We start from the raw sequence: 16238 nt of genomic DNA, 5'->3' as shown, positions 1-16238 counted from the left end.
CTTGCGTATTGTTGCTGAGGACCAAAACGTGGATTTTGCCCACAATGGAACACAGATTTAGTGTGGTTAAAGTCTGTCATGTGAACATACCCCAAATCTCTGCACCATAGAGGCGTGAACACAAATAGGACCAAATATCTGTTCTCAGTTGTTTGGCTCCTCCTACAGGCCAAAAAAAAAATGAATAGCAACATACTGACTACACAGAAACATATAGATGGAAAAGGACTTAAATAGATGCTACTTTATAACTTTTCCAATTGCAAACTGTAATGAAAAAACAAACAAAACAATTGGACTTTGGATAAAAGCCTCCTCCCCTCATAGTTAAGGCAAGCGGTTGTTCTGGCTTGTTGTGCAGAGTCTGATTGAAGATCTGGTCCCCCAGCGACATGACTGTTCTATACGGAGATGCCTCACACCTTCCCAGGATCTTCCTTCAGTGTGACGGTCCTGTTAAATACAATCTGGAGGAGAGGAAGAAGAAGCAGAACTCGTTACGGACATAGCGGGACTGGGAACAGCCACTTATGCATTTCCTGATGTTTAGTTATCAGTAGGTGTAAGGATATTGTCAAGCTACTGCAATGACTTTCACTGAAAAGTTAAGCCTCATGGATGTAAAACAGTTGTTATTTAGAGATGAGCGGGGAGATACTCGGCTAAGGCACTACTTGCTCATCTCTATTGTTATACCTTGAAAAAGGTGCATGTAACACTGAAACGCGTTGGGGGACATTTTATGATTGGTGAATAAAGAAGAGGACATTTATACAATATTCTGGCTGATTGGTAAATCACTTGAACTATCTGTAACAGGAGGGGGTTCTGTGGACATCATATCCCCCTCCTCCAAAGTTTAATTTGTTGGGCAGAAACATCTATGAAAATATCTAGTATTAATTGGTGAACCCTATGAGCGCAGGGTCTTTTATGGAGATTATCTTTTTTATCCACTTTCAGATATTGTTTTTTATACTCATCCGCTATCCCCCAGGTGAAGTCTGCCCACAGTCTCAAAATCAAACTCCTCACATGCCCTTTCTCATAGATTTCAGTGGGAGCATGCGCACAGCGGTCTGTGAGGAGTCTGGCTTTGAGATTGTTGAAATGAAATCGAAGTCTGCGCACAATGGGATCTTAAAAAAAAAAAAAAATTACATCCCCCGGGTCCCCATCACCTCCCGAAACAGCACCACAACTTACATTATGTAACTGTACAGAGGTGACCGGTTCCCTTTAACTGTTCTCTTAATTATTTGGAGCAGTATACATAGGTATATATGGTGATCTGGAACCACAGTGTCTGACAATACTGCACACTCTCAGTAGTGCAGCCTCAGCCTCAGGCCTACTACATTCCAGTGATACTTTCAGTGTATGTTAAAAATATGAAAAACATTTTCATAATTTTTTTTTAATGCTGAAAGAGCCATTTTCTTCTGTTAGTTCTCAGCCTGTGTGAGAGGTGAAATAGTGAGGAGACACCGTATGCCTCACACTTTGGAGATCTCACTGGTCTATAATCTGGCATCGCTTGTAGTCCTGGCATGTACCATCACCATGCCGGGGAGTTTTAGTGATGCGTGGAGGCTCTGTGACGTGAGGCAGACATACCTTGTCTTCAGTGGTGTCGGGATCCACAGAGAAATACCCCATTCTTTCAAACTGGAACTTATCCAGGGCCTTGCAGTTCTTTACAGACTGATCCACCAGGGCGTCTGGGATGATGGCCATGGAGTTCTGTAAATAGGAGGGCGACATTGATCAGATTACAGAAATAAAACCCTCCACTAGGAGCATACATGGAGGCCCGGCCCTTAAGCAGCGAACAAAGAGGCATCGGCTTGGATTTAAAACAAGTGGATCGTACATAAAGGTATGTACAGAAAGAACGCAGACACCCCTGGTCAATAGGGTGCTTGGAGTACAAGCCTCGAGATTATTGAAAATGGTGCTAAAGCGCAGTGTTGCTGCCTCCAATGCCAACTACTCTGCCATCCATCTATGACCCTTTAAAAAGGGATAATAAAAGACAATCCATTTGCTGTGCGGTTGATTGTAAATGACTGATTCCTGTTATTAGCTATTCCAAGCTGGGAAGAAGCTGATTGTAGTGTTCATCAATGGGATGAATGAGATGAAGGGGAACAGATCTGCCCCATAATCACTGCTGTAGATCACACGTCTCCAGAGCAGAGAACCTCCCAAAACATTAAAACAACCCTCCGGTTTTAGAGAGCATTACCCCACAATTGATGGTAATGGCTGTCCCTCTATTCTGCTGGTTCCCGGACTACTATACATTGTTCTGTTCACTGTTCTTTTAAAAAGGGAAGCTGTCCGCATGTTTGAGCCCCATAAACTAGGCTAAGGTGAGGAAACCGGAGATCTAGGGAGCCGTGTTTCATACTCGCCGGTCCCCATTCTGGTGCTGTGCCCCTGAGAAGTCATCATGCACACAGAAGGACTCTTCAGAAAGCTGTGTATATGCACCCTCATTGATCTCTATTTAAGAGCTGTCTGAAAAGAGGCATGCTGTGTGCGCTCGCTGATTTTGGGGGTGGGGGAGGGGCACAGTACTGGAACAGGGGGCTTAGTGAGTGCAAAACACAACTCCATGGATCCTTGTTCCCTCACCTTTGAGCCCCATAACACTTTATGGGGCTCAAATGCGCTGACAGGTTCCCTTTAAGGCCGTCTGCACACAAACGGATTTAAATTGTGGAACCCACAATCGGCACCCGCACAGAGGATCCGCTTTAATATTCACCCAATGAAAGGCATTCAGTCCCCCCAAAAAGCGCAGCATGATTAGTTTCGTGTTGATTCCACATGGACGGTCTTCATTGATCTCTATGTGATTGATCGAATCGCAGTGCATCCACAATTACAGTGCGGATGGGCGTGGATTTGTGGGCGGATAGTTTGCAGGTTGCTAGGAGACCACATAACAAAACGAATGGGGAAGGAGTAGGAATGCGGGGAAAAGACTGCCCATTGCAGTAGCCGGGTACTCGATACGGGCAGATGCTCTCCCAAGCCCAGAGAGCAGTATGCCCTTCTGAAGGTTCTGCGCTCTCACCACCAATAAAAGCACTAGAGAATGGCCTCTGGGCATTAACCTTCTGTATAGAAGGTGTTTTTCCAGGGGGTTGGGCAATTTTCTGATGTCTTCACCTGCTTGCGACCTTTTTTCCACGCGTCTGCTACACTGTGCATCCGTGTGGAAAACCAATTGCATCTGTGATCATCTGCAGACAGTCAGAATTTGTTTCCGCAATATATCACAGGTTTTCCGCAGCAGAAATCCGCTTGCAGACTCTGACCCGTTCGTGTGTCGCCAGCCTAAGACTACTTGTTTCACCAGCCCTCATACAGCTCTGGTGTACAACAGGAATTACATCTTTCACGTCTCCAGGCACTTACAGGATTTAAATCACTCAAGAATCCACCAGGAACTTCAGAAGGATCTTCAGGAGTCTTGTGCAGGAATCTGTAACAATACAAGATTAAGGCACAGTTGTTCACACTTCTTACATGCAGATGCAACGGATTGCTAGATTGGCATTATTTTTTTTCCCTCAGGGAAATTGGCTTCTACCTTCCTCTGGATCAACAATGCAGGATAACAGGCTGAACTAGATGGACAAGTCTTACACACTACGTTACTAGGAGTGCAGAATAGATACAGGTTCTGCTGTTGTACTACTGTATAGCACAAAAGTTCTGCAACTTTTTAAAATAATTGGTGTTAATTCCTCATCATTCCCAAGATCCCGCTATGCCGACAGTGAATGGGAATACTCGCAGGCTGCATTCCAACGTTTTTCACCTCGCTGTTGGATTCTGACTCGAGTTTCTGTCACAAGTGCAGAAATCGCCGGATATAACCACTCACGGTCATTAGTTAAACGGACACCACTTTGGTACCTGTCTGACTAGGGACCCATTTGTTTCCAACTATATGTGAAGTATAGAATAGTGTAGTCTACTATGCTACCGAGTTTCCCTGAAAATAAAATCTAGAAGAGGTTTTGCTGAAGTGCTAAATATAAGGCCTTCCCCAAAAGTAAGACCTATCTCTGTCCCTGCTGTGTGAGTCTGCTGTGATGAGCTCCCCCTGGTGGCCGGAAGCTGCAATACCATCCCTGCTGTACAAGTGGTCCAGGAACTGCTGTGGGTGATCATTACAGTCTCCAGACAGTGTGTGGGAGCAAGGTTCTTTACAGCCCTTATCTTTTGTGGCCCTGTGTGCAGGCAACCAGTGTGTCACTTTGATCATTACAGTCTCCAGACAGTGTGTCCATGGGCATAATGGTAGTAACAAGAAATTCTTGATAGGATTTACAGTTTGTCTGGTTATGCTGGTTTGTGATAAAAACTACTGTACAGTATTACAATAAATGTTCTTTTTTTTGTTCAACAATAAGTGTGAATTCTTCTTCATGGAAAAATAAGACATCCCCTGAAAATAAGACCTAGCACATCTTTGGGAGCAAAAATTAATATAAGACACTGTCTTCTTTTCGGGGAAACATGGTATCCTATACTCCAACGACAGCGGAAACTAACAGAATCCAAGTCAAAAGGACACTAAACTGATGTCAGTTTGACGAAGGACAGTGAAGGCTTCTACCCACCTGCGGTTTTCGACACCCGTGACAGAATCCTGAGACGGAATCCCACAATGTAGTGAAAAAAGCTGCCTTATTTACATCCAGAAACTAAAAACCAGTGCAGACCTAATAGTCACAGCTGGGAGTTTGCTACAATTGTACCCAGTCTAGATAATTCTGTGGAAGAGTCGCTCTGCATCTTGTTTTTAATGTATGTTTCACATATATGTTATAGGAATTCTGTCATCAGATTTTTCGATCTTAGGCCGCCAACATAGCGCTACCTGGCACACGTAACACATTCTGGACATATGTGAACAATGTTAGTTGTGCACAATCCCTACTGCCCGTGTAAATACAGCCTTCAGGATTGTCTAGACTGCATACAATTGTAGCAAAGCCTCACCTGTGAGAAGCATTACATCTCTATGGGTTTTCTGCCATCTTTTCACAGACATTATTGCTCATCTATTCCGGATACCGCAGAGCTGCGGCTGCCTGTCATATCACTGCTGGTAGACGACCCAAGTTTTATAAAAGGTGCCACCTACAATAAGAAGTGTCTGGTGAAGTCGCCCTGTAGCCTGTAACCTCTCCATGCATCTGTGCATTTGGTTTGTTCCTGTATCATGTCTGTGTGAGAGGTGAAATAGTGCGGAGACATCATATCCCCCCACTTTGGAATTCTCACTGGTCTATAGTATAGCATCACTGCTTGTCCCAGCACATACCATCAGTCTGCTGGGGGGTTTTAGTAATGCATGATAAAGAGAAAATAAACTTCAAAACCCACTACTGGCTATTAGCCATCTATACAATGATAAGGTTGGGGTGGGTTACTTACAATCGCTCATAGAGACGCACTTCGCACAGCAGCGGGTTGGACACCCAGTGGATAAAAGCTTTGGGCTTCTCCGCCATGTCCGCTTTTGTGCAGGTGACCTCCAGCTCTACCACTTTACCATTTCCATCCTGTTGGGGGAAAAAAACCAAAAACATCCAGGACATAAAGTCTTAAAGGGGCGTACGATTTTAACCATTTTTTCACGTCAAGTAATTGTATTAGTGAAGGACTGAATTGGGGGCCCAACAGAATGCTAGAAAGTAGGGGCCCTAGAAGTCAATGTGCACCAGAAGGGTTAAGCATCATAAGTCTCTGTACTCTGTCCTATCTGTGCCAGAGGTGATCTAGTACAGGACCCGCAGGTCTCTCCACTATAGCAATCTGGCGGTATTACTTTAGCATCTCTTCTTGTCCGGACTGTCATCCACAGAAACAGTCAGGGGGTTTCAGGGATGCAAATTCTATAAAACTCCTAATAGTCCAGGAATCCTGCCGCTTGCCTATTCAGTAAAACTAGATATAAGGGTATTTAAACCCTTTAGGAACAGCCATTTGTCATTATTTTTCATCTTGTATTCAGGAGCTTTTTATTCCTCCATTGACACAGCCGCACGCGGGATTGTGTTTTTGCAGGGCAAGTTGTATTTTTTATTGGTACAATATAATTAAAAACTTTGAATATTTCTAAGTAGAGCGAAATAGAAAAAAAATATAATGCCCCCGACACTTGCGGTGTGTTAGAGTTGCGCCTAACAAGCACTGACCTTTATAATGTTCTGCAGAGAGATGACGTACCCGGTGTGCCTAAGGCCGACTGGCTGCGCTGGGGTCAGCCGCTTATATCCCTTCTCCATCACCTATGAAAAGCACAGAAAATACAAAGTTCTTCATTGATGGCCACAGATTACGTTGATTTTTAACCAGCAGTTCTTCAACTTTTGTATGGTGGGGGCACAAGCAAAGGACTACTGTTCTGGAAGTCACCCTCTTATGAAGCCTTACAGGTGGGGGGGGGGGGGGGGGGATACCATTTTATTTATAATATACAATACTGTGCAAAAGTTTTAGGCAGATATGGAAACAATGCAGCAACATAAGAAAATCTATCAAAAATAAAGATTAACAGTTTTTTTGGTCACTTAAAATGCAAAGTGACTGAACTAAAGAGAAATCTAAAATCATATCAATCAATTGGTGTGACCGTCCTTTACCTTCACAACAGCATCAGTTCTTCTAGGTACACTGGTACAGTGTCAGGGGTTTTGTAGGATTACAGTCAGGTGTGGGATTAAGCAATTATACCAAACAGGTAATATTGATCATCATCCTCATATGAAGGTTGAAACAGTCATTGACTGAAACAGCTCTATAGGAGGTTTAAAAGTGGGTGAGGAACAGCCAAACTGTTACAATGGTGAGGTTATGGAAGACAGTTTCATGTCACAGGTCATACACCATGGTAAGACTGAGCACAGCAACAAGACACAAGGTAGTTACAGTCCATCAACAAGGTCTCTCCTAGGCAAAGATTTCACAGCAGACTGGGGTTTCAAGATGTGCTATTCAAGCTCCTTTTAAGAGACACAAAGAAACGGGCAACGGTGAGGACCGTATAGGCAGTGGTCAGGCAAGGAAACTTGTAGTGCAGTAGATGAATGAAGCATCATGCTTACTTCCCTTGAAAATCAGAAGATGTCCAGCAGAGAGAGCCATCAGCTTAGAACTGGCAAAAACGAGTGAGGGCCAGGTACACCCATCTACTGCCAGAAGTGGTCTTCATGGAAGAATTGTGGCCAAAAAGCCATACCTTCCACGTATAAACAAGGCGTAGAGACTCAACAATACACGAAAATATAGGAAACGTGGTGCAGAAAAAAGGCAGCAGGCGCTCTAGATTAACAAGTCAAGATGTGAAATATTTGTAACAGAAGGCAGTTTGTCCAGCCAAGGGCTGGAGAGCGGTACAATGATGAGTGTCTGCAGGCAGCAGTAAAGCATGGTGGTGGTGGTGGTGGGGGGGGGGGGGGGCGGGGTGGTTACAATAATGAGTGTCTGCAGACCGTAGTGAAGAGAAGTAACATAATGAGTGTCTGGTGAAGTCGCCGTGTAGCCTGTAACCTCTCCATTCATTTGTGCTTTTGGTTTGTTCCTGTATCACGTCTGTGTGAGAGGTGAAATAGTGCGGAGACATCATATCCCCCCACTTTGGATTTCTCACTGGTCTATAGTATAGCATCACTGCTTGTCCCAGCACATACCATCAGTCTGCTAGGGGGTTTTAGTAATGCATGATAAAGAGACAATAAACTTCAAAATCCACTACTGGCTATTAGCTGCACAATAATGAATGTCTGCAGGCAGCAGTGAAGCATGGTGGAGAGCAGTACAATAATGAGTGTCTGCAGGCAGCAGTGAAGCATGGTGGAGAGCAGTACAATAATGAGTGCAGGCAGCAGTGAAGCATGGTGGAGAGCGGTACAATAATGAGTGTCTGCAGGCAGCAGTGAAGCATGGCGGAAAGTGGTACAATAATGAGTGTCTGCAGGCAGCAATGAAGCATGGTGGAGAATGAGTGTCTGCAGGCAGCAGTGAAGCTTGGTGCAGAGCGGTAAAATAATGAATGTCTGCAGGCAGCAGTAAAGCATGGTGGAGGGTGGTAGAATAATGAGTGTCGGCAGGCAGCAGTGAAGCATGGTGGAGAACGGTACAATAATGAATGTCTGCAGGCAGCAGTGAAGCCTGGTGGAGGGTGGTACAATAAGGAGTGTCTGCAGGGAACAGTGAAGAATGTTGGGGATCGGTACAATAATGAGTGTCTGCAAGCAGCAGTGAAGAAAGGTCAGGCACAATCACTTACCTCTCTGAAATCTGTCTGCTCAATGTAGACGGTGGAAGAGAACAGCACGGTGTGGAAACCTTTAGACTCATCTGCTGGGAAGTTTGGAACTTTAACATCAAATGCCTGTGAGGACACATCAGAGGTCACAGGAAGAAGAACCAAAAACTGCAAGACCAGAAGACGGCCAGCCACTTACCTGATCTCCAGGAAAGTTAGTGATTGTAATTTTCAGGGGCTCCAGCACAGCCATAACACGGGGGGCAGTATCATTCAGGAACTCACGGACACAAGCTTCCAGCAGGTGAGGCTCCATTGTTGTCTGAGCAACTGTTACACCGACCTGAATACGAAGGAGTAACATCCAGAGAACATGAGAATGCAGAATCCATATGGAGCCAAGTTACATCTGTATCATACGGAATGATTACTATTACAAAGCGTGGCACTGGAAACATTCTACCTGTTCCATATTCTTGTGCATCGAGGGGGCAGTTTTATATTAAGTAAGATACTTTGATACATTTGGGGTATCTGGGTACTGTTAATAAGAATGCACTATAAAAGGTATGTAGTTATTTAGATATCTTGATAGAAAGTCCGTACAAGTATTGAAGTTGTCAACCAGCTGCTAAAAGCCATCACGTGACCAAATGTAGGAGAGAGGTAAATAAATCAGTCCATACCCTTGCACAGAAAGTGTTAATGGCTTCAGGTGGGAATCCTCTCCGCCTCAGAGCTGTCAGTGTGAAGAGACGAGGATCATCCCAGTCCCTATAAAAACAGGATTTTTGTTACTTACCATAAAATCCCTTTCTCGTCACAGGAGACCTTGGGTATAGCTCCTGCCACTAGGTGGCCACCAAGTAAGAAAGGCCAGCTATACCCCTCCTACAGGCACTGAACTAAATCAGTTTGTACATAAGCAGTAGGAGAGAAGAAATGAAACCCATGAAGTCGAGCAATACAGACCATAAGCAAAAACAATAGTTCTCGGGAAACATCTGGCCAGAATAAGGGAAACCTTTCTGAGAAAACACCACAGTGCCGTGGGTGCCGTGTCCGCCCAATGAATGTGACGAGAAAGGAAATTAACAGTAACAAAAATCCTGCTTTCCTATCCATGTCATTGTGGGGACACAGGAGACCTTGGGAAATTCAAAAGCTGTACAACAAGGGGGCGGGGCAAAGAAAAAGATGGTGTGGTTAGCCCGTTTCCACTGGGATGTAGTAAGCAACTCGTAAGTAACGCTTTCAGTAGGACATAAAGATAAGGAAGGCTGGTGGGAATCCCCATCACTAGGAAGGCAGAAGAAGTAGCTGATTGTCAAGAAAGCACCTGCCAATTTAGTAGGGTGGTATCAATGCGGGAGGGTGCTGTCCTTGTCCTTTAAGGCCTCCCTCACACAGGGCGTTTTATACAGCGTTTAGCGCTGCCTTTTCAGCCCAGCGCTAAACACTGTACAACGCTCCCATTCATTTCAATGGGGCTGCTCACACAGGGCTGAAAACGCAGCGCCTCCCAACGCTGCGCTTTGACAGCGATGCATGTTCTATTTTTGGCCGTTTTCAGCCCTGCGTTGCCCATTGGAATGAATGGGCAGCGGTTTTAGCACTGCTGAAAACGCGGCAACACTTGGTGCCGCGTTTTTGGCAGCGTTAACCGCTCGCCGATTTTCGGGGTGAGGGCTTGCAATAGAAGCCCTGCTCCAAAAATCAGTCCCAGCTAGGTAAAGAAAAGAAAGTAATACTCACCTAGCCGCTGTGGTCCGGGTCGCGGCCGCTGCTCTCTGCCGCTGATCCGGGCTTCCTCGGCACTCCCAATCAGAGCTTGCCGGCGCTGATTGGCTGAGACAGTCAATGAAGGGCTGCGATTGGGCATCGAGCAAGCGCCGACAACCAATCACAGCACTCTATTGCCGGAGCCGGGGTTCTCAAACCTGGCCTACGGCAATAGACTTGGGAGTGCCGAGGAAACCCGGATCAGCTGCAGAGACCAGCGGCCGCGACCCGGACTTCAGCGGCTAGGTGAGTATTGCTTTTTTTTTTCTTCTCTTTTCAGCATTCTTGGCTGCGTTTTCAGCTCTGCTGAAACGGGGCGGAATCTGCAGCAAACGCAGCGTTGCAAAACGCTACGTTTCTGCAAACGCCCTGTGTGAGGGAGGCCTAACAGGTACACCCTGCTGAAAACAGACATGGACAGACTAGCTGGAGATAGCAGCAGTCATTGAAGACGGATTTGCGTAGAAGCTGGGGGAAGAGACATACTCGATCTGTAAAGAGACTAAATAACAGGCTAGAAAGTCAAAGTATTGTGTGGTCTCCGGTTTGTGACTGGAGCATGGGTGAACCAGCAGTGAAAGAGATTCCAGTTTGGCTGTCTCCAGAATAGCAGGGCCCACATTCTATGCTGCTCTGCGGCTAACTGCCTTTGGATGTAGAAGGGCAGGAGAGCTGTAACTTGGGACTACGTTTGCCACATGTAGCTGAATGCCGCTGATATGGCTGAAGCGATTTTTCTTGTGTAATGTGTATGCCCGGTTGGCTAGGTAGTCCATTGATGCAGTCTGCTTCAAGTGGCCTAGAGCAGAGAACGAACTACGTAGGTCTGATGTCCAAAGGACACAACGGTACTAGGAAGAATGTAAATGATGATCTTAAGTCAGGATTATTATGGGATCTATCCCTCAACGTTGAAGGAGATGACCGGGATGTCCTTAGATGGTCAATAGTCACCTTGGAGGGTGAACAGAGCCAGAGAAGAAAGAACGAGGCTTAGGCTGCTCCTAGTGTATATGTTCTACTGTTCCATCCAGTTGGGACGGCTCCTAGAAGAGGAAAGTAAACAATTGGAAGCACGATGGGGTGGTCTTAGATGTCCACGGCTCATATGTCGAAAGGAGAAATGTAGTGCATTGACACTTGCCACACTGCGGATGGCGGCAATCTTACAGGTGTAAAATGCAACCATTGTTGGTAGAAGTGCTAAAAGGTGAATGCAGGGAAATGTACTCATTAGATGTACTCCAGCAGTGTGCAGGGTTCTTAATTACTGATAATAGTAGGCGACTAACCCCTTCTATGGAAATGGTCGCCGTGGTAAGCGAATGCTGGAGCAGACTACTTAGTGTGGTTGGTGCACTACATAGTAAGGAGGGCAGACCTCTACTAACTGGAAGGGCGTCATGAATCTGCCTCAATGCTACCCACACAAGTCTCATCCAGAGAATGCCCTTCTAAAGGTTGAACAATTGGCCATAACCATGAGAAGTTTGGACTTGAAGTCATCGCACTGTGTATCCTCGGATGACGTTACCAAGATTTCTTAGAATCTAATGTATGGGGAGAATAAAGAATGACTAATGCTAATACTGAGCAGTATCAACATGAGAAATACAGCTTGAAGGGAGAAGGTAATCTGCCATCTAGAACTGCTCTGTATGGGGGAAGCGAGACGACAGATACTCGAAGAGCTGCCAATATCAAGATCAACAGTAAATGTAAAGACTTCCTCATGTGGGAGGTATAGGCGGCTGTATGGTAGATGTGACTAGAGTAAGCAGCCTAGTAAGCTTATGCCAACCTGCTCTGCAAAAGGAGGGAATGAGATGTCTGCTACGGGTCACGATGGGGTGCTTATGAATACGTGCTGACTGAAATTGGAGGATATGGGCTAGATGTACTGACCTATGAAAGTATGCGTCCGTCCACTGAGTGCCAACACAGCACAGAAATAGTCGAATAATGGAGCAGCATACAACAATGCTTTATGGAAGGCGATTGGAGAACCTGAAGCTCCTGTGATGGTAAAGGCATGCTATGTATACTCTAGAAGGAATGGATGGAAGTGCTATAGATCCTGCAGATATCATGTCTCCCAGTAACACCGTTACTCCTCTGTGTGACTGCAAACCTCCAGGACAGAAGAGAGTAGCAAATTGACTGATACTGCAATCATCACATAATGATATACAGAGTCCACCTGTATTATATGTAACCTACTATTTAAGTAGGGGAAAATGAATTGGCCTTATGGTTACAATCATTGTTTAAGCATGTCAAATACAGAGCCGAGTAGTAGTACCGTTCTTGCCTCATAGGAGGCGACAGTTGCATGCACAAAATCAATGCCAGATTTTGATAGCCCCTGTATCAAGTCACTGGAAGACAATTGGACCTCCTATGGAGGGTGTAATGAAGCCACCTTATACTTGAAGGCACCGCATGACCTGCAGAGCCGAGCCATAATTCATTGCCTTCTTTAGAGGGCGACATAATATGGCAGGCTGATAGCCCTTGTTACAATCATAACTACGCAGATGATATTTAATGACTATACCCCAGTGAATGGGTAACGAGGGGGCTTGAGACTTGCTGTAACCAGATATGATTGAGGCAGAATAGCACGGCAACACAATTATTCCTCCTAGGGAAGAGGGATAATGTGGCTGTTGCTGCGCGCCATAATTGCAGAGACATGAGACTCATGTAATGGCCTGATACTTGCCAAAGCAAGCTGGAAAACCATGTACAGCATTAACGGAATCACTCCCCCCATTGACCGGTGTACTCATTAACCAATACGTGTACAGATGCCAGAGACTGAGTCTAGCATTAATATAATTACTGTCTATGGAAGGTGCTAGCAGTGTGGTCGCTGCCTGCTGTTAACTGCATAGACATGTCAGAAGATGACATTAATACCATGATCCATACTATGGGAGTGAAGCGAGGGGGTGATGGTTTGCGACTAGCATTCGTGACATGACCAATGTTCAGCAACGATACATGTATCCTACAATAGGAAGGGTAATTAGGGCGAGTGGACAACGCAGCAGATGCACCCCCTGACCTGTTGGCGCAACAGATCCAGAGTAGTCTCAAAAGGTGAATGAGACTGCTGATGCTCCCCGTATAAAAAAATGGATCCTAGCAGAAATGTGCAAAGCCGGCTTTGGAGGAGAAAGAGGTAAGCTAGGTCCCTTCTATTACTTGGTACTGTGTCAGCTAGAGTCTAGCAGTGTGTGCCATGCATGCTCGCTTATGGAGGAGGGCACTGAAGTCGTTGGCGGTCACCTTATGACCCGTTAGCGTTGCAGATTAAGCCATACTTTCTATGGAAGGGTTAATAAGATGGCTGAGCCATGTCAGATGCCAAGGACTAGCAGGGAGTGCCTGTAGAAGGAGTATAGCTGGTAGGTGGGATTAACTCTGCCTCCTAGTGGTAGAAGCTATACCCAAGATCTCCTGTGTCTCCCAATGACATGGACGAGAAAGAGAAAAGTTTACAATCTGGACTGTAAGGAAAGCTCATCTGAGCGACAAGGACATCTCACTGACCTGACGGCTCCCGTTTCCACCAGTTTGATAATCTTCCTCTTTGACACCACTGTATAGTGCAGGTTCAGGCGTCCGTATTCCCACTGCACAGGGCAGTATACATCCAGCGCGTTACACAGCCAGAAGTATGATGAACGCCTTGGGAGGGGGATACAGAGAATGTCACATAATGTATCGGAGCGTAACGGCAGCAGAGGCCATGAGAGCGCTCCTTTATGGGCCTCAACATTTTATATGAAGTTTATTGAAGAACATTATATATAATCTCTACTTATAATGTTATCTGCAACTGTGCAGACAGAAGGAATACACAGAGGACTGCCAACATGCAAAAGCAGGCAGTCTTACCTTACAATCTATCAGTTACATTACAATAAATGCACTGCTTTGCCAGCCTCTTCCTGACCTTTTAAATCATGCGCAAGGTCAGTAATGTTAAAAAGATGTGTGTGAGGAGTGAAATGTGATAGAAACACACAGTTTCTGCCATTTGGATCCCTCATTGCTTGGCTTTGGCATCACGTCTTGTCCCGATATCTATGGATTAGAGATAGTCAGGGGGTTTTGGTGATGCAGGCAGTCAACCACTGGGATACAATAAACTCCGATGTGCCAAAACTCCTGGGATAGCGGTATGTAAGTTGATGATGAGGTGGTTACCTCACCTGTATAAGATGTGAGGTGTTCTCTTGTGAGTGAGGTTGAACTGGCCAGCAGACTCATGGGAAGGCAACGTGAATTATGGGAGCAGAAGACCCACTAGAGCGCTTCTGTTATCACCACCCCACTGGACACAGCATTCAATTGGGCTCTTGCAATTACTAACTGGACCCTCAAGGACTAGCAACACGATGGGATATTCCAACAGCATAATGCATAGTACCATGGGGCCCAAGTTATCCAGAATTGGTTGGAGGCGCATTCTGCAGAGTTCCTATGAATGGTGCAGCCGGCACGTTCACCTGACATGAGCCCAATCGAGCTACAAATACCACAGAGCTGTGGGGGCTATCAAAACAGCTCAACATGCCTTCCAGGCGGCTTCCGTCCATTTGTGGAATCAATGCCATATACAGTTGGTGCACTTCACTGGACTACACTGTCAGTCCTACACAATATTCATTGCTGTCCCATGACTTTTGGCTTATCAGTGTACTGCACTGTACCGTCTGACATATTATATAGTTTAGATCACAGTGGACCTTGACCTTGGATATTTATTCTGCTCTTACCTGGCCTGGAACTCTTTGGTGCAGAGAGAATGTGTGATATGTTCTATGGAATCACAGAGGCAGTGGGTATAATCATACGTGGGATAAATGCACCTGCAAAGGGAAAATAAAACATGACAAAAGATTACTTAAGATCACAAGCAGAAGAGGTTTTCATGGTGATAACCAGAGCTCGTCAATGGTCAGGTCAGCGATGTACTGCCGACTTGTAAATGAGCCTGCGCCTGGATCAGGCATTTCCTGTAATACCCGATAATATAAGAATGAGTTTCTGACCCATAAGCTGCTCATTAGCATATAGTAAGCAAGATAAGTGGCTACCAGAGACATCTGGTGCTGCTTATCCAGAGTAAACCGCAACAAAGTCAAATCAAAATCAAACTTTGTCTGATTGGGTTTTTCGGACAAGAAGCCTGAAAGAAGGTTGCAAGGTAATCACACATAGACCAACAGTTTAGTACTGATATTACACCCGGAACTTGTACACTGAAGGGCCGCCTTTGTTAGAGCCCCGGCCCTTTCACGATTTGAGTTACCTGTATGGAAATTATCCCAATGACCCCGGAGTGCAGCATAAAATCACATTACAAGTTTTCTGTGGATCAGTTTCAGTGTGAATCCACATTAGATGGGAAAATCCAGCTATCTGAGAGACTTCTAAGGAGACCTGGTCATCAGTGCTAGACTAGCCGGGGCCAGGATGTCACTGACAACTGTGTGGGTTTTCTTGTGTAACGGTTTAACCCTTTTCAATCCAGTTTGTATTCTGGTTTTCCTAGGGGGCTTACTCTTTTTCTGCCGTTATACAACGGCGCTATCTGCTGGCTAAAGCCAGTACTGCATGAGGTGACACATTGGATAGGCTCCGACAGCAGAGAGGCTGGCAATACACAGTAAGAGAACCCCGACAGACGTCTTCCAACATCGGAGCTGTACAGCCTTAAATCATAATGTCTTCACAGGTCAGACAGTGGACTGGAAAGGGTTAAAGAGTATAAAAAGAATGGTGTGATCGAGAAAGAACATCCAGTGAAAGAGGATCCTGTGGAAAGAATAAAACTTGTCGCTGAAAGGGGTCACAGGAGGATGTCAGGAATCTTTCTAATAAACAAGTAATGTACATTTAGCAGCGACTGAATACAACACTGCTGCTCCAACTAACGTAACCTAGTATTTTCAGCCTATTACCCCTGATGTTGATCCAGAGGAAGGGAGAATGGGAGGGAGGACAACAAGGTAGAAGTAAATTTTCCCCATTTTATGGGGGAAAAAATTCCATTAAGACTCCAATTGGGCAATTAGAATAATCCCCAGATTACCGATCCCTCTGAATTAATTAGGGACTATAATATGTAATATTTTAATAC

At 45.3% G+C, this 16238-nt stretch overlaps 1 protein-coding gene across 1 annotated transcript in view; it reads right to left on the bottom strand.

Annotated features, from left to right (window-relative positions):
• Nucleotides 1-229: 229 nt before the first annotated feature.
• Nucleotides 230-16238, bottom strand: part of QARS1 (glutaminyl-tRNA synthetase 1) — a 65244-nt gene continuing 49235 nt past the window's right edge. The window contains exons 15-24 of the mRNA XM_066596788.1: nucleotides 14872-14964; nucleotides 13640-13777; nucleotides 8986-9073; nucleotides 8499-8642; nucleotides 8321-8425; nucleotides 6228-6320; nucleotides 5464-5591; nucleotides 3430-3496; nucleotides 1618-1743; nucleotides 230-467 (exon numbers count right to left, since the gene is read on the bottom strand). Coding sequence (XP_066452885.1) covers nucleotides 417-467; nucleotides 1618-1743; nucleotides 3430-3496; nucleotides 5464-5591; nucleotides 6228-6320; nucleotides 8321-8425; nucleotides 8499-8642; nucleotides 8986-9073; nucleotides 13640-13777; nucleotides 14872-14964 — 1033 coding nt within the window. The 3' untranslated portion in view covers nucleotides 230-416. The remainder of the gene's footprint in view (nucleotides 468-1617; nucleotides 1744-3429; nucleotides 3497-5463; nucleotides 5592-6227; nucleotides 6321-8320; nucleotides 8426-8498; nucleotides 8643-8985; nucleotides 9074-13639; nucleotides 13778-14871; nucleotides 14965-16238) is intronic.

Source organism: Eleutherodactylus coqui, chromosome 3, assembly GCF_035609145.1.
Source record: "Eleutherodactylus coqui strain aEleCoq1 chromosome 3, aEleCoq1.hap1, whole genome shotgun sequence".
In the NCBI taxonomy this organism is placed as follows: Eukaryota; Metazoa; Chordata; class Amphibia; order Anura; family Eleutherodactylidae; genus Eleutherodactylus; species Eleutherodactylus coqui.
This window is presented reverse-complemented; position numbering and strand designations above follow the sequence as displayed.